Source organism: Pinus tabuliformis, chromosome 8, assembly GCF_031772625.1.
Source record: "Pinus tabuliformis cultivar Carrire ecotype Pingquan chromosome 8, CPIR1, whole genome shotgun sequence".
Taxonomy (NCBI): domain Eukaryota; kingdom Viridiplantae; phylum Streptophyta; class Pinopsida; order Pinales; family Pinaceae; genus Pinus; species Pinus tabuliformis.
In genome coordinates, this window is record NC_142294.1 from 1351431728 (window position 1) to 1351451244 (window position 19517).

The following is a 19517-nucleotide window of genomic DNA, read 5'->3' on the forward strand; positions in this document are numbered from 1 at the left end:
TTGCTTTTTATGTGATGGGAAATTTTTAATTTGTTTCAATTTTTTTTTGTGTCCAGGTTTAAATTCAAGTTCAAAGTTTAAAACAAAATGCCAAGGATTTTGGACGCTATGTGGGAATATGGTGAACCTAATATCATACACGAAACTGAGGGGATCAATGGAATGTATTTGACTTGCAAGTTGTGTGGCAAGCATATGTCAGGAGTTATCAATAGATTAAAATTCCATTTGGGGCAAATTCCGGAGTAAAATGTTGAACTTTGCCCAAATACAACTCCAAAAATCATCCGATGGGCCATTCAATCATTGATAGATAAAGAGGACGGAAAAGACACCAGGGCAGCACTAAAAATCCAACTTTTAGGGCCTCAAGAGTGGGGAGAATTGAGAGTGGCAGTGCTTCTTCGGCATCACCTTCCTCACCCATAGGTCCCAACCCCTCATCTATCTCATCTTTTTTTGTTCTAGAACCACAGCTGGTGCACAACCTAGCATCAAATCAACAATTAAAAAAAAGGAAAAGGCAGAAGCTGACAGGTTGGTCAGTAAGTGTCTTCTATGGAGTGATGTTCCTTTCAACATTGCCAAGACAAACCCATTCTACTAGCCTATGTTTGATGCTGTTGCTGTCATTGGCTTGGGGTACAAAGCCCCCACCTTTGCAGAATTGAGAGGGCCTCTTCTTCAAGATGAAAAGACTGATTACACTGCTAGATTGGCGAAGTTTAGGGCATCATGGGAACAAACTGGATGCACAGCCATGTCAGATGGTTGGACTGGCCAGAAGGTTAGGACCCTTCTTAACTTCTTGGTTAGTTGTCCCAAGGGGACAATGTTTATGAAATTTGTTGATGCATCTGCACACATTAAAGATGCACGTATATTATGTGAGTTGTTGGACATCTTCATTCAGGAAGTAGGCCCAAGCAATGTTGTCCAAGTCATAATAGACAATGCTGCAAATTATGTTGCAGCTGGCAAGTTGCTTATGGAGATGTATCCTAACTTGTTTTGGACACCTTGTGCTGCTCATTGCATTGACTTGATGTTGGAGGATATAGGTAAGATTCCTATTGTGAGGGATATTGTTGAATCATCCAGGAGCATAACAAAATTTATATATAATCATGCATCTGTGCTTAGCTTGATGAGAAAATACACCAAAAACAAAGAGTTGGTGCGTCCTGCCATTACACGATTTGCCACTACTTTCATATCTCTGCAGTCTCTATTGAATTCTATGTGGGATGTGAAGAGCATGTTTCTTTCAACGGATTGGCGTTCTTTATCTATTAGTTGCAAACCAGAGGGAGAGGGCATATGCAGACTAGTTTCATATGATCAGAGCTTTTGGGCAGGAGTAGAGGAGGTGTGTGCCATTTCAGAACCTTTGGTAAGGGTTCTTCGGTTGGTTGATGGAGACAAGCCCGCAATGGGCTACTTGTATGAGGCCATGGATAGGGCCAAAGAAGCCATTCGTGCTTATTATGAAGATAAGGGAGACGAGGGGTTAGAGAAACAATAGGTCATATGGAGAGTGATTGATGAGCGATGGAACAATACCCTCCATCGCCCCATTCATGCTGCAGGTATCTACCTCAACCCTGCATTTTCTTACTCCTGTGGTTTCAGATTTGATGCCGAGGTGATGGATGGATTCTTCACTTGTGTCGAGAAGATGGTGTCATATGAGCAAGAATGTGAAGATATTTCTAAAGAAATGGAGGTCTATAGGATGGGAGGTGGCACATTTGGTTTTACCATGGCTATGAAGAATAAGATGACCAAAGTGCCAGGTAAGCTTCAGTTTGTTTCAAACTTTCAAGTTTAAGATTTCAATGTTTTTTTTTTATGTTTCTCATTTTTCTTTTAACTTGTAGATGCTTGGTGGACAAGCTATGGTGCCAGAGTACCCCATCTTCGAAAGCTTGCCATTCAAGTGCTCAGCCAAACATGCAGTTCCTCTGGGTGTGAGTGCAACTGGAGTGTATTTGACAAAATACACCGCGAAAAGCGCAACAGGTAAAAATATTTCAAATTAAATTTTTTGAATTCATTTGATTATTTTTAATATTTAAATTTTCTAAGTACTAATTTACAATCTATGACCCTAATACAGATTGGAGTCCCAACGCCTCAATGACATGGTCTACGTCTACTACAATCTTCGATTGTGGGTGAGACAACTTCAGACACCTACTGATGTGGAAGCCATCTCATTGGACAATATTGATACCACCTCTGCATGGAGAGTCGAGACTGAGAGGCCGATCATGGACTCGATCCCGGAGTGGTTAGGTGTGGATTTAGAGGATGTAGCAGTTGCAGGGGAGGGAGTGCTAGAGGTGGAGGAGGAGCAACATCAGGGTCAGGAGGCAAAGCTGGTTGAGGATGATGAGGAGGAGGTGACACCATCTAGGATGGGCAACAACAACATAGGACAGAGGCCACCTCTTCCATCGACTTCTAGAGGACGATTGAGTCCATTTGTATCCCCAGGGGCAGGGCCTTCTTCCTCTAGAGGAAAAGGCAAAGCCGTTCCCTATTCCCGTAAAAGGAGAAGAGGATCTAAGTGACTGATTACTTGATGACTTTTAGATGACTCATGATATACTTTTATTATATTTTTTGTTGATATTTTGACTCTTGAGAGTTGAGACTCAGACAAGACTCAAAATTCAGGAGTTGATTCACTATTTTGATATGTGATGTAGCACTAGACTTCATATACATATTATATATTAGCTTTCTTTACATGTTTATGTGGAAATGCATTTATTTGATGTTGTGGATACTTTAGATGTTAAAAAAAAAATGAATAATTTTGTGTTTTGTGTGTGTGTGTTTTTATTTTTATTTTTTTATTTATTTTTTTTTAATTTTGCCGACTTTTTCAAAAAACTCCTGACTTTGCCGAGTTTTTCAACTTTTGGACCCTTGCCGAATTAATCCTGACTTCGACTTTTTCCACATTGGTAGAAACAACTGTAGGAGGGCCGAAAATTTCAGGTCTACAATGGAGTTTGAAATTCTGTAGCTGGAGGTCAAAGTTGTACTACTGGAAGAGATTTGACTGGGTTTGACTTGAACAAGGAAAGCACATCATCCATAAAGGTTGGACTTGGCCTTGGAGGGTATTGGTCTTGGTCTAAAGGTCTTGGAATTCGTCAATTGAAGAATCTATAAGGAAGAGGAGAGATTTGTGGGTTTTTCTCTCAAGTGGAGAGGGTTTGGCCCTGGCTTGCAGCCTATATTCTGTGTTTTTGGTAGCTGTTTGATGATACACAAAATAATAATCATAAGTGAAGCTAATAAGTAAACTAAGTAAAAAGACATCACAAGCAGTTATCAAAAAAAGAGAAATCACTTTAATCATTGCCCTTTAGATTTCTCAACAGCTAGCAGGAAAGCTTTGACACGTAAAAATTTCAATTTTCAATTTTTGATAATGCTAACATGAAAGCCTAGAGACAATACAAGGATAATACTATGTAGTGTACAAAGGATGGCTGTGTCATTAATAATTTAATTAGATCAATCCCATCCTTTTCTAGGTGAAGGATCCTCTTAGAAGATAAAGTACGTAGACTATAACATGTTCTCAAACAATGTCCAATATTCATTTACTGTTGTAACTAGATGGACATTTTTAGATTTTAAGGCAATTTTCAAGGTAGATGGCAGGCTGATCATGATTTAGAGTTGAAATATTTAAATCATGAACATGTAGACCCATTTATGGACATCTAGTTAGACCTACTTTACATCATCATATTAATAGAGTGATCATTGATTAGACACTCAGTTTTGTATTACAGCTATACCTTTGGTATAAAGCATGACGCATCATGATTTCAGTCTTCAGATTTATAAATTATCTAATAATTTCAGCTCTAATGTTGTGATTCATGATTTTTTTTTTGATTTTTAACTTTTAATATGTTTTTTAAAATTAAAAAATATTATTGTATATTTTGTGCGTTGCGTTTCAGCACCGTATCCGAATCCTGGCTTTTCAAAAATCTAGTGGATCTGTATCTGGATCTGTATCCGTTTTCATTTCCTGGTACCTTAGGCTGAGATAGGCTGAAAGAAAGATGTATTCAACCTAGTGGATCTGGATATGGAGGAGCCTCAGAGCCTGCTGTCTAAGGTAACTGCTTCTAAGTTCTCAAAGATATAGAGCTAAACACCTCTGGTTAGGATATTGAAAGAATATGCCATCTGAAGGTAACCACCTCCCAATGATAGAGAACTAAACACCCCTTGTCAGGGTAATGGAAGAATATTTTCATGCTAAAACCAATTCCAAAACAAGTGTTCTGTTTTTTTCTTTCAGAATTGGATTTGACAAGTTGCATTTGGAAAATTTGAAATGTTCCCTTTCCACTTGGCTTCTTCATCTGAGAGACCCCATCTTGTATGTAAAGTTTCTTGGAAAGCATAGGGTGAATGAAGAGTCTGATACAATCTATGAGTCTTATACAGCCAAATGGGCTTATGATAACACCACATCCAATCCCGCTAGATATGTTTGAATGTGAACATTCAATTTATCATTGACTACCTTACACAGAGAGATTGTCTTGGATGGAGTTGATAAATGCTTCATGCCTGCATTAGGGAAGGGTTGAAACTGTTTGCCATTTTCTGGAGTTGCAAGTGTGCCTGGGAATGTTGGGAGCTTGCATGGGACACACAACATCATATTGTTTCCAGCAGAATCTTCTGGAAAGCTGCCCTACTAGGTGATGTTGTCTCCATTTCCCCATGCACTTCAGAGGAACATGGCATTGTAATAGAGTTGTTTTGTTGTATCTTAACTGGAAACTTCAAAGTTTCCCACTTGGATCCCACGACAGTTTATGCTAGACCCCCAGACAGTCCACCTCCTCTAGATCTTAGTAGTGGACCACAACTAGACAGCAAGACATTTCTTGGGCCAGCTCCGGCTTTTGTAGTCACTCCAGCCAGTCTTCTAGAGTCTATTCAGAACTTATTCTCTTTGGCCATGGATGTTATGAGCACTGCTGGACTGCACATTTGGTAGGGGTTACTTAAGAGGAGGACAACTTTCCCTCTCCATCTAATTCTCTATATGCTTCAAAATAGTGTATCCCCTCAATCCAATCTTCTATATGCTTAACAATAGCTTCTTATCCATTAGGCGACTTCTGCACACCTAGACACTTAGGCATGTGTAGAAGTACCCTCCTGAGCTATAAACATCAATAGGCCAAGAGGGGCCAGGGACTTCCTACTCATGGTACAAGGGGGCCCTCATGAAAAGTCCAGAAGTTGCTGGAAATGGTCCATCTCCATCCTTAATTTCTGCACCTGCAGCCTTGTCAAATTATTTTCAAAATGATTTTGCCTATGAATTGGCAATTTTGTAATAAAGCTCGCTTTGTAGAGTGGTTTTCCTTCTAGATAAGGCTTGTATTAAAATTAGTTACATGCTAGCAATTGCCAGAAAATTATGGTAGTATTCCCTCAAATTATTGTTGAGGATTGGCAGTTTATTTTCCGACAATATTTTTGTAATCAATAACTTACATGAGGTTTTTTGATGATTTTTCCACGGAAAAATTTGTAGGGAAAGCCAAGGGATGCTTCTTCACATTTGTGGATGGCATCTCTAGTAAATCCATTGGTGTAGATTATTGAACCTCACCAATGGGGATTCAAATTGGACACTTGCCAATATGGAACTGGCCTAATTCCTGTAAAGAGACAAGTTGGCCTGTCGTACTTGTGATAAGGCTAGAAGGGTAGATGGCTCCTAGATAGAGGTTCACACCCCTGGTGTGCTTCGACACGCCTCGGCCCTTGCTAAGTCATACGTTTCCTGCTCTGTGCTGGCTTGCCGAGCTGTTGACACTAGCCTAGAGTTTATACTGGCAGCCAGTCGGCTTTGAACATGGGCCTCGCCTATGTAATCCCAATGAGTTACCGATTCCTGTAGATCTAAAAAAAATATAAAAATAAAAAACATTGGTGACAACCAGTTGTGCTATCCCCTTGGGCTAAGGTTATTTGATGTTATTTGGCTAACCACCAAAGTATAGCAAGGTTAGCAATAGATCTTAACTTGGGTTACTGATGCACGAAGGGATAAGGGAGAGGACATTAAAACAGGCTTTAACATTTATAGGTTGGCATATCTCAATATGTCATCTAGCCATCACTTGGAAGTTGTGCAGTCTAGAATCAATATTGTTGATGTGAACTAAAGTATCTATTGCTGAGATTTATTGAAGTCTGAAACACTAAAGTCAAATCACTGAGCTAACAGCTGAGTGTTAGGCAGGTGGAAAAGATTAAGAAATGGAACATACTAACCCTAATCATTATAATTTACCAAAGCTAAGTAGCAAGCAGAAGGATGGAGCCAGAGTCTTCTATTCTAACAGAGATTCTAGTGTCAGGGCGGAATGGATGGCATATTTTCTAATAGTTTGTTGTGGATGGAGGCCAATTTTCGTTAACAAGCTTGGAGAATGGTAACTTTGATGTTGTATGTTTTTGTTATTAATCTTTGTATTTGGTCTGGTGGAAAGCAAGATAGATTTTGGTGATTATAAAATTTTAACTGAAAGCATAAAATTTTGGAACCTTGCAATTTTTTCCATTAACAAAGTTCTAACTTTACAGCAATATATTGTGAGACTGTAACAACATGCATCTATATCTCTGTTGATATCAATGCTCCCCCACCCAAGGAGCCTAGGACCTTTGTTTTGTGTGTAAATTCTTCTGAATTCAAGTTGTCACGGATGCTATTGACATCATTATTTGATGGGTCCCTTGGGTTTCATCTCGTCTTGATTAATAATTTTTTGCATTAATCTATCAATTTGCCTGCTGATGATTAATGATTTTCAATAGTGTGACGACAACAAGTGCCAGGATAGAAACATCAATTCCTCGCAAACGTGGTCCAGCTATTGCTGGCTACGAGAAGGTATAATATGGATATTCATGTCTGATGTTTGACATAGTTAAGGGCATTAAATTGTATTTCTTATGGCTGCAATATTTATTGCCTATTTAGTATAATACAGTTTTTGCCCTATTGCTACTTAAATATATAAAAGACTTCTCTTCAATATATATAGTAGATTTTGTTTTGTTCATCCTGACATGAAATGTACCATATGGATACTAATGAAGTTTTATGGATGGGACAGGCTTTAAACAAATTTTTCGAGAATGTTTTGCAGGTGCTGTGTTTTTTCTCCTCATCTTTGATGCTTTTTGGCTTTTGTGATTGCATTCCCTTTTAAGTTTGATTAATGACTTTATCCCTGCTGGTGCTTGCTCTCTTTCAGGCAGTTTTGAGGCACTGTGACTTCAGTATTGTCCGTTGTCTTGTAATTGCAAGTCCAGGTTTTACAAAGGTATTCTTCAACTTACCATCATAGAGGAAAGTGTCAACTATATTGCTGGAACTGAAGAAATACAGTTGTTGCATGTTATTTTGACTCAGGGATCTTTCACTGAAGTATGGTTGCTTAAATTGCATCTTCTTGGTAAAAAAGTAATATAGCTGGTCTTATAGATGACAGATTCAAGGGAAGGTAAAGTTTTTTCTGGACAGTTAGTTGCAATTGGACTTGGGGACAAATGCCATAGACAATTTCTGTTGCTGTTGGTCACTGTGTTACAATCCTTTCAAAAACTCTCTCTGTTGCTGTTGGTCACTGTGTTACAATCCTTGTGGAAGAGAGTAAAGATGCTCGCTGTGGATATAAGAAATAATGAAAAAAGTTCTCTTTTTCTACAGATGAGATAAGGTAAAATAATTTTGTTAATTCCTAAAATGACCACAAAAGTAAGTCCATGGGACTGCTAAGTTTAACAATGTTGATACAGTGTGGGAGTGCAATAGTTACTTCTGTATAAACTTATAAAGCAAAAGAGAAGAGAAAGACAGCTATTCTAATATCTAAGATCTAAGGGTAAGAACAAAAATGGAAGAAAGATATACCAGGAGAGTGCTTAGAATACAAATATAAGTGTACAAATACTATTGGGCTCCCAAAACATGGAGTAATTTCTTGTACAAGAGTACAAGGAAAGGGAGTGTTAGAGTCCCCTAAAGCAGGTAGCTCCTAACATCTGCTATTGAGATGTGGAAGAACTTGCCTTCTTGCTAGTGTGGTGTGAACTATCTCAATATCTGAGATGATACCTCTGTAGGAGTCCTAGAGAAGTAGGGTGATGCCCCAATTTAAGGTATCAAAACCATTGAGGCCTCATGGATCTAGACTTGGAAATGGGATTGCTCTAGGCTTGCATCCTGGTGCTCTTCTTAGATGGTGCATTGGGAATAAGAATTGTTATCATCTTGGTGGTGTTTGGTCTGGGGGGCTGGCCAAAGAGATTGGGATCAGAGGCCAAGGACCTCCCTCATGAACAAGGTTAGGCATATCTTGTTATGGCACTAGAAGAAAATGGAAAGGGAATTCTGACTCCCTAATAGAAAGTAAAACCATTGACGGACCTCATAGTAAATGAGGTAATGGAATATCAAATGCTCCTCTTTCTCGTTCTTTTGAAGGTGGCACAAATGGCATATCCTGTTCGACCATGAGAGTTGGTGCTTGATCTCCACCTGAAGTTGGTGTTAACCTAGCCTAAACCATCCTAGGGGAATCTCGAGAGCGTGCATCCATTGATGACATGCATATGAAGGGTGGAATAATGAGGTCATCTCTCAATTCTATGAAGTGCTTTGCGTAGAAAGCCATGGAATCAATTGATCAATGATATAGTACTATGTGGCCATTAGAGGCCACTTTAATTGAGCAGAAATTCAAATGAATATTTGCTCAACAAATTGTAGCATTGGTTTGAAAAATATCACATGTTACCTCCCAAACTTGCACCTCAAATGATAAATCCAAAAAACCAAGTGCAACCCGAGAGGGACTTAGAGGGGCTATCTCCTATCACCACAGTAGCTCCCTCTCTCACTTTGGGCTGACTCTCCTCTGGCGAAAAGGGGGTTTCCCTAAGTAAATTTATGATATAATTTAGAATTGAGGTGATGTTGGGTCGCCAAGATTAGTGCCAATCCAAGGGTTATGGAGTCAACAAATACAAACAAAGAGGGCTTGAAATTATGTGAAGATGTATTCAAGCCATACATTGATGTGTCATGACTAGTGAAGATGGATTCCTTAGGTTACATGAGAGTACACAAGGGCCCTTATACACTATGCATCGTCAACACTAAAAATATGCAGCCAATTAATAATCAATATTAAAATAGTGAAGAAAGAACCATAACATGAGATTATAAAGAAATGGAGCAATAAATACAGCCTTCAAATGGGTGGACAGCCGAAGCAACAAGTCACATCTTTAATCACAAGCCCATAGAATCAAATGGGCCATTAACCTATGCCACATCAAATCTTTAATTACAGCAGAAGTCTTCCCCAATGTCCAAGATTACATCAAAGAACTAAGGAGTGTTTACAACTTCATACGTCTTTTCTTATGTGCACACTGCAAAGGTTTGCGATCTAGAGATTATCCCAGCAATAAAATACAATAGCTACTCAAGGATAAAACTCAAATAATTCAATAGAAAAGAGATGAAGAGAGCCTCACATATACTTGCTTGTACCTTCACTTCCACCTCTTAAGTGATTTTCAACTAGGCTTAGAAAGGTTTCCTTATCAAATTATCAATCCAACCATGACCAATGAATGAAGGAGCTGTTCTTTAAAGAGAGCCTGTAGGTCAACCTCTTACAATAAAATAATTTAGTGGATTCTAGATCCACAAGTCCTCCCAATGGATAATAATAAAATTAAAATATCTAGATCATTAACCTCCTCAACAACTTCTCCGTAAGTAGCAACAAGTGGTATTAGATCAACTTTCTTTCAAAAAAGCAATTAATATGTTCAACCACCTCAAGATCTGTAACCAGGGAATGTTAACTTACCCAACGGAATTATACATCTTCTTAAAGGCTGGATGTCCCTCTTCCTGGGTCTTTCTCCAAGGATTAACAATAAATTATTGGCCACTCTTTAGATCCATGGTTTAAGGAATATATAGCCATATTCGTAAGAAGTTGGATGCTCCTTGTCCTTGAGCTCTTTCTTCAATAAACTCAACAGATTCCTCATCTAATAGGTCCAATGTGGGAAGATGTGCTTAATGAGTCCTGTTGGTGGTTATAAACACCCTCAAAATGTGGCTGACATCAAAATATGTGCATTTGGAAACATTGTTAGATGGAGCACCTTCGTTCTTATAATACAAATTCCACAGATAGTGGATCTAGTGTGGAAGTATAACAATGACTTAGTGCTCCTTTGGTCCACTCATTCTTTAATAAATATCCATACCCATTATCTTCTAGATCCATAAACACAACATCATTGTGAATTTTCCCAATGGCTGGGGTCATTCATAAATAAAGCTATCAGTTTCCCCAAAACATGCATTAGAGACCACACTATGTGAGGTTTCATCTTTCTTGGTGCAATTGCTTTTAAGATATGTTATCTGGATCTTCAAACCTCCCTTAATAGACTGGCATTCTCTCCTTGAGCTGCCGCTTAATGATGAGGTACTGTTAAATTATGGTATGTTCTATGCTTAGAGCAGATTACTTCTTTTCTTCTTATTAACCACAGATTAACAATCACATATACATTAAGTAAAGTGCAGATAGAACATTAAATGATCAACAAAAAACAAGCCAAGACAAGAGACACAAGATGTGGCGGCTAGCCAGGGACAAACCCCAATGCGGGGAAACCCTTTGATCAAATCTTCTTTTATCTTCAATAGTGCAGTACAGAGAAATAGTACAAAATCAGAATTCTGTAATTTTATATCAGCAACAACAAACCCAAGATCAACAAAGTCAAACTTGGTCAAACGAGTTGAAATTGACCTCCAATATGCTTGGTCAATTTCCAGTCAACTAGCCCTCGAACAATCTAAAGAAACAACCCTTGAACAGCCCCAAATACACAGTCAAACTGCTGTTGGCTGAAGTCAACCTGCTGCCCAAAACTAGGGCAGTCAACACTGGTCAAACCTGTGGACGGATTGCCTCGATTTTTGTGCCAAAATCTGCGGCTTGCCTAGGAGAGGCAGCCACACCAAAACCGCACCCTTGATGAGTCAACGCTTGGTCAACGCAGGTCAAAGAGACCTTCAGCAGCTTCTGCGTCCTCCTTTCAGCGTCCTCCTTGCCCTAATGTGTCCTCCTCCTTCCCACGTGTGAGCTGCTCCTTGTATAACCCAAAGCTAAGGAGAGAGAGAGAGAAGAATGAGTGAGATGAGATGATGAGAAAATGAATCAACCTCTCTTGTATTTATATGATTCACTAGGCATGTGTGCCACACATTTAACTGTTGGCCGACCTTGACAATTTGTCAAGTAAATACAAATAAATTCATATCTCCATAAATACTTGTCGGAATCGGATGATCTTTAGATCAATCCTACACCTCTCGACAAGAGGAATCTAGGAAAAATATCAACTGCCATAAATGAGGTGACCCACATGGAGTTTGGCCCTAGTTGCCAATTTTAACACTCCCTTTCAACTAGGGAGAACTCCATCTGCAATCCGTCTGACCGTTGCTACTATCCTAGCCATCAAATGCATTGCCCTGCACTGCTTGGCCCTTCTCTCCTCTGCTATGCTTTGCTCGAACTATGAAGAAGAAGAAATGATCGAGGATGTATCATACCATCCTCCACTGACCCGAAGTCAGTGTTAGAGTGTGTCATACCACTCTCACTAATCCCAGATCAGTATCATTGATCCTAGATCAATGGAGGTCATCCTAGCATAGGGAGTATGGTAGATACAACAATGCATCCATCGATAGTACTACTAATGGTCCCTAACCTCATTTCCCTACTCATTGATCAGATGAGAGGTACTTCCCACGAGTCCCAAACTGCATGGGTAGGATGCCTCATCAAGAGAACTAATCATCCTGTCCATAGGAGAACGAATCAACTTGTCCAACAGTCGCCACAGGAGAACTAATCATCTTGTTCCACAGTCGCCACGGAGAACTAACCATCTTGGGCCACAAGAGAACTAATCATCCTGTTCCACAGCTGCCACGGATAACTAATCATCTTGGCCCACATGAGAACTAATCATCTTGTCCTACAGTCGCCATGAGGTGTCACAGGGGAAGGTTGAATCTTTCACCCTGTACATAGTGCACCACTAAGGGATGGTGAGTCTCCCTGTGGTCGCATGTCGCTCCAAGTACGCCGCGCCCCCCTGGAGCTCCCAGAGCTCAATACATCATACTCGACCCTCATAAGAGGGTCTTTGAATGACACCAAGTCATTCTCGGAAAGTCAAGAATTTGACCTTTCCCAGGGGCTTCGTCAAAATGTCGGCGACCTGTTCATCTGTAACGATATGTTGGAGCCTTATTGCTCCCGCTGCACCATATCCCGAATATAGTGGTACTTGATATCGATATGTTTGGAGCGATCATGAAATACGAGATTCTTTGATAAACGAATCCCGCTCTGGTTGTCACACAGGATCACGGTGGTATCCAATGTAAATCCAAACAACTCATTGAAGAGCTTTCGCAACTAGACCTTCTCACAAGAGGCCATACTAGCAGCAATGTACTCTGCCTCGACGGTGCTCAAAGCCACCAACTTCTGCTTCCTGTTCATCCAGGATATCGAGGCAGATACCAAAGAGAAACAACACCTAAAAGTGTTCTTTCGGTCCACCACACTGCCAATCATCATTGGTATATCCATGTAGTCTCATTTCTCCGACAGTGTTCTCAACCCATGAGTGATTGTGCCACGAAGATATCTCAACAGATTCTTGGCACCAATCCAATGTGAGTGGTGAGGCTCAACCATATGTTGACTCAACGTGTTGACTGCAAACATATATCCTTTCCGGATATATGCTTTGTAGTCAACACGTTGAGTCAACATATGGTTGAGCCTCACCACACACATTGAATTGGTGCGAAGAATCTGTTGAGATATCTTTGTGGCACAATCACTCATGGGTTGAGATACATTGCCGGAGATGTGAGACTACTTAGATATACTGATGCTGATTGGGCAGGTAGTGTGGTGGACCAAAAGAGCACTTCCGGGTGTTGTTTCTCTTTGGGATCTGCCTCGATATCCTGGATGAGCAGGAAGCAGAAGTCGGTGGCTTTGAGCACCGCCGAGGCAGAGTACATTGTTGCTAGTATGGCCTCTTGTGAGGCGGTTTGGTTACGAAAGCTCTTTAGTGAGTTGTTTGGATTTACATTGGATACCACCGTGATCCTATGTGACAACCAGAGCGGGATTCGTTTATCAGAGAATCCCTTATTTCATGATTGCTCCAAGCATATCGATATCAGCTACCACTATATTCGGGATATGGTGCAACAGGGAGCGATAAGGCTCCAACATATCGGTACAAATGAACAGGTCGCCGACATTTTGACAAAGCCCCTAGGAAAGGTCAAATTATTGACTTTTTGAGAACGACTTGGTGTCGTTCAAAGACCCTCTTATGAGGGTCAGGTATGATGTATTGAGCTCTGGGAGCTCCAGGGGGCACAGGGTACTTCTTGGAGCGACATGCGACCACAAGGCGACTCACCATCCCTTGGTGGTGCACTATGTACAGGGTGAAAGGTTCAACCTTCCCCTGTGACACCCCGTGGCGACTGTAGGACAGGATGATTAGTTCTCCTGTGGGCCAGGATGATTAGTTCTTCGTGGCGACTGTGGAACAGGATGATTAGTTCTCCTGTGGGCCAGGATGATTAGTTCTCCGTGGTGACTGTGGAACATGATGATTAGTTCTCCTGTGGGCCAGGATGATTAGTTCTCCGTGGCAACTGTGGAATAGGATGATTAGTTCTCCTGTGGGCCAGGATGATTAGTTCTCCTGTGGCGACTGTTGGATAGGATGATTCGTTCTCCTATGGACAGGATGATTAGTTCTCCTGTCGAGGCATCCTACCCATGTAATTTGGGACTCATGGGAAGTACCTCTCATTTAATCAATGAGTAGGGAAATGGGGTTAGGGACCATTAGTAGTACTATCGATGGACGCATCGTTGTATCTATTGTACTCCCTATGCTAGGATGACTTCCATTGATCTGGGATCAGTGAGAGTGGTATGACACACTCTGAGATTGACTTCGGGTCAGTGGAGGATGGTATGATACATCCTCGATCATTTCTTCTTTTTCATAGTTCGAGCATAGCAGGGCCAAGCAGTGCAGGGTATTGCATTTGATGGCTGGGATAGTAGCAACGATCAAACGAATTGCAGATGGAGTTCTCCCTCGTTGAGAGGGAGTGTTAAAATTGGAAACTAGGGCCAAAGTTCCAAACTCCATGTGGGTCACCTCATTTATGGAAGCTGATATTTTTCCTAGATTCCTCTTGTCGAGAGGTGTAGGATTGATCTAAAGATCATCCGATTCCGACAAGTATTTATGGAGATATGAATTTATTTGTATTTACTTAACAAATTGTCAAGGTCAGCCAACAGTTAAATGTGTGGCACACATGCCTAGTGAATCATATAAATACAAGAGTGGTTGATTCATTATCTCATCATCTCATCTCACTCATTCTTCTCTCTCTCTCCTTAGCTTTGGCTTATACAAGGAGCAGCTCACACGTGGGAAGAAGGAGGACACATTAGGGCAAGGAGGGTGCTCAAAGGAGGACGCAGAAGCTGTTGAAGGTCTCTTTGACCTACGTTGACCAAGCGTTGACTCATTAAGGGTGTGGTTTTGGTGTGGCTGCCTCTCCTAGGCAGGCCGCAGATTTTGGCACAAAAATTGAGGCAATCTGTCCACAGGTTTGACCAGCGTTGACTGCCCTAGTTTTGGGCAGCAGGTTGACTTCAGTCAACAACAGTTTGACTGTGCTTTTGGGGTTGTTCAAGGGCTGTTTCTTCAAGCTATTCGAGGGCTAGTTGACTGGAAATTGACCAAGCATATTGGAAGTCAATTTCAACTCGTTTGACCAAGTTTGACTTTGCTAATCTAGGGTTTGCTGCTACTGATATAAAATTACAGAATTATGATTTTGTACTATTTCTCTCTGCTGAACTATTGAAGATAAAAGAAGATTTGATCAAAGGGTTTCTCCGCATCAGGGTTTGTCCCTGGCTAGCTGCCACATCTTGTGTCTCTTGTCTTGGCTTGTTTTCTGTTGATCGTTTAATGTTCTATTTGCACTTTACTTAATGTATATGTGTTTGCTAATCTGTGGCTAATAAGAAGAAAAGAAGTAAAGTACTCTAAGCATAGAACATACCATAATTTAACAAAAGAGTACTTAGATGTAAGAATGAGTATATCCAATCATCATTATATGCCAATAATGAATCTCCAAGACAAAATATGAAGAGATCCAAACATCAAAATATATCCCTTCATCCAACTTTGTCCTCCAAGAAGGATAGCGAAAATCTCACAAGAGAGAAATATCCAATTCAAGTGATGATGATCAAAATGATTCATCACACTTGTATTTATACACTACCTAATGAATTCGATTTAGATAATTTGGCCTAATTTAGTCCCCAAAATAAAATAATGTGCACAATAACAAAACCTTTTGGTGACAAGCCCACCAAATAGCTCAATAATGTAAAGATAATCCTCTCAAGAGGGTTGAATGATCAAAAAAGTGAGTCGTTGGGCCTTTAAGGAGGCTTAATGAAGTCCAAGGGGTGCCATGATGTAGAAATGGACTCCAAACATAGTGGACAAGGGGGTCGCCCTTTGTTTTCCAATCAAGAACCTCGGGTGTTCACAAGTGGGTTTGGGATAAAAAAGAATCCTCATGGGTCTCCAAATGGATCAAATATGCTTGTAGACCATCTGTAAGGGCTGGAATAATGACATAAGCCCTCCATTTGTAGCGGGGGCATCCTAGAACATCTATGAAGTGTATGGTGCAACTGTGGAGTTGGCTGGGCATGGTGGACCAGGTGCTTCTTCCTCATCCATAAGGTAGAACACGAGCAACCAATGAACACTGCTGGGGATCCATGAAGTAATATTTGCTATGGTGGAGGCCCATGGCTCTCAACGCTCACCCTACAAGTGCCAATGTGGCCCTTTGGAGGGCTAGTGAAGCGAACAAAGTTCCTTCTACAGATTAATTACTCCAGAAGACTTGGAATATGAAGTTATCCATTAAGGATATAAATATTATATTAAATATATGAATAAGAATGATAATTGATTTACAAATGAGAATGAGAGGCTTGCTTATATACCAAGCAAGTGTCTCTTCATGAAGAGTCATGTCTTATTAGACATGCCTCTTCAACCTAATTACTAGTTAACTAATCATTATTTATGATTATTATTGTTTACATTATTTTACATTATTTATATATATTTTATTCGTTACATTCTCTTCTTCCTCAATAAGCTTTGTCCTCAAAGCTTGTTGATGAAAAAGGCTTGATCTCTTTTTCTGCTTCGAAAGTCTTTCTGTCTCGGAATAGTCATCCTTGTCGATACAAGTTGATATGATCTTCTTAGTGACAAACAAAATTGTCGCACTGAGAAGGGATCAGACCATCCCAGATTAATCTTCTGTATAGTATTCTGATCACTAGAATTTTGTAACGACTTGTTAGCATAAGACTGGATTGAGGTTACATCACTATTATTTGGAACATTAGTTTGTTGTTTCGGTTCTGAATGGTTCAGATATGTAGCATGGTTGATTCGTCTATTCTCATGATTCGGATGTCGATATAAAGTTTTTAGATTTTCTTCTGGCGAAGATGTTGTTGAATTGGTTATGGAACATTCACTTGGGATGTCCATTGTCTGAACTGCAACATCTACGTGTGTCGTTTCTTCAACTGACTTGTCTTCTTGAGTTGTCATATTCACTGGATCGGTATTCGTTCCCTTATTTTCAACTTGAACTGTTGTCACTGGAGATTTTAATACTTCTTCTTGAGTGACTTGTTCCAACTTATCTTTTAATGCTTTCTTATCCTCCTTAAGTTTCTTAGTTTGATTGAGCAGACTTTGATTATGGTTTCTTAGACGTAAAAGTTCTTTGGTTTTTGATTCATCAACCTTATTTTCAGTGTTTTGAATTTTAAGTTTTTCATCTTTTAGATCTCTGATTTGTTCTAATAAATTTTTATTAAGGTTCTTTAAACGTAAATTTTCCTCTTTTTGTTCTGATAAATGCTGCTTGAGTTCTTTCTTTGAGACTTTAGTCTTCTTCACTTGTGCCAGTAATTTTTCGACGTAGTCCTTGAGACGAGAAATTTCTTCGTCCTTTTCTTTTATTTCTTTGTAATGTATATCCACAAGATTTTTATGTTCGCATTCTAACACTTCCTTGTTTTGTTGAATTTTGGCTATTTTGTCATTCTCTTGATCTTTTAGCTGCACTTTCTCGGTACAGTGGATAACATCATTCTGTGGAAGTGATGATGGATGTAGAGAATCAAAGAAGGAATCCATTCTCTTTCTCTTCTCAACCTGTCGCACAATTATTGTAATTAATTGTTCTATATCTCTTGCGATTGATTGTCTTTGTTCCTTACTCAGGGATTCCATATTTTTTTCTTTTTCTTCACTTCTTTTAACTTTATATGGTTTTTTTTTTTGTTATAACTTATTTTATCTCCTTTTTTTTATATAAATATTTCCAATATTCTCCCTTAATGTGGATTGTTAAAAACTTGAATACCCTTGTATTAAAACAAAGTACTCCTTTATATTGTTCCCCTCTATATATGTATGTATTTCTTTATATTAAGACCCCTTTTCAAAATAACTTTATTATCTTATAATAATAATAGTTTCACTTCTTTTTTTTAATAATAAATTGGTCCCTTTTTTTATATACTTAATTACTTCCTTGATAAATTTTTAATGTCACCCCACTTAATAAATATAAAGGTCACGTCTTTTCATATGACACGGTCACGATGTTAAAATACCATGGGCTATTACCATGGGTTGTTTTTAAAACCTCCATTAAAATGTTCTCCACGTAAAAAGTAAAACGTATTCCTTTTGTTTTTTGTTTTGTTTTGTTTTTGTTTTTTTTAACTTTTTAAAATACCATGGGCAATTACCATGGGTTGTTTTTAAAACCACGGGCTTCTCCATGTAAAAAGTTTTAAATATACTTGGTATGAGATTTTGTATCCGTTTTGTTTTTTCTTTTACTTTTTTTTTTCTTCTTCTTTTTTTTTAATTTATTTACTTCAGTTTTTTTGGGGTAATTTTTTTTTTTAATGGCCAAAGGTCAACTAGCGAATTTTCTTTTAATTTTAATTTTAATGGCCAAAGGCCTAGAAAAACGGAGAAAAGGAGAAACTCCCAAATTCTGAGCAAAATGTTTCAATTGTATGGCAACAAGGTTGACGAATTTTGATAGTCAAGGACTTGGATCAGAGAACGAGCTCTGTGCACCGGTTAAGCAACCTAGAGAACCGAATTGCTCTGATACCAAATGAAGCGAACAAAGTTCCTTCTACAAATTAATTGCTCCAGAAGACTTGGAATATGAAGTTATCCATTGAGGATATAAATATTATATTAAATACATGAATAAGAATGATAATTGATTTACAAATGAGAACGAGAGGCTTGCTTATATACCAAACAAGTGTCTCTTCATGAAGAGTCATGTCCTATTAGACATGCCTCTTCAACCTAATTACTAGTTAACTAATCATTATTTACGATTATTATTGTTTACATTATTTTACATTATTTATATATATTTTATTCATTATAGCTAGGACCTCGTATAGGGAGACCAAGCAACAAATGGAGACCCACCTGCAATCCTACATAAGATCCAATGTGTCCCTTGGCCCTGCAATACAACAAATCATTAGAATAATCAATTAATAATGCTTACATGTCATGGGATCAATAGGGCACTTCATGGTGACACGTCCTTCCATAGTGGGCTTTGGCATGTACAAGTGTCTTCAAGCTCAATAGTGGGTTAACCAAGGACCCTATTAGGTGGTTTCAACCTCTAAAGAGGGTGGCATTTTCATGGTACATCCTTTAAGAGGTAGGTGGCAAATTATATAATAATGGAATGGAGTGGGGATCAGGGGAATCATCCAGAACTTGTACACCTTGGCATGGCGCACACCAATCACTCTAGTTGAAGAAGCTGGAGTTCCCCTAGGATATATAAGCACCTGCCTTATCTTGAACAACACATCATATCCTCTGTCCTCAAGTGCTGAGACAGATATCAGGTTCTTCTTCATTCCAGGCACATATAGAGCATCTGACAGTTTCAAGGGAGGTTTGGGTCCCTTATCAAATGTCAATGTCCCGACACCGACTACTCTAACCATGTTGTCATCACCAAGTACTACCTCCATATCAGTATCATCCTCTGAAAGCTCTAAGAAGTTCTCTCTGACTGCTGTCATGTGGCGAGAAGCACCATTGTCAACATACCAAATGCTAGAAGTTGCTATGCTAGTAGC

At 39.3% G+C, this 19517-nt stretch overlaps 1 protein-coding gene across 2 annotated transcripts in view; it reads left to right on the forward strand.

Annotated features, from left to right (window-relative positions):
- Positions 1-19517, forward strand: part of PEL1 (Eukaryotic release factor 1 (eRF1) family protein) — a 377005-nt gene that overhangs the window by 133417 nt on the left and 224071 nt on the right. For both annotated transcript variants that reach the window (XM_089373739.1, XM_089373740.1), the window contains exons 8-10: positions 6889-6964; positions 7191-7223; positions 7332-7400. In XM_089373739.1, the coding sequence (XP_089229865.1) occupies positions 6889-6964; positions 7191-7223; positions 7332-7400 (178 nt within the window). The remainder of the gene's footprint in view (positions 1-6888; positions 6965-7190; positions 7224-7331; positions 7401-19517) is intronic.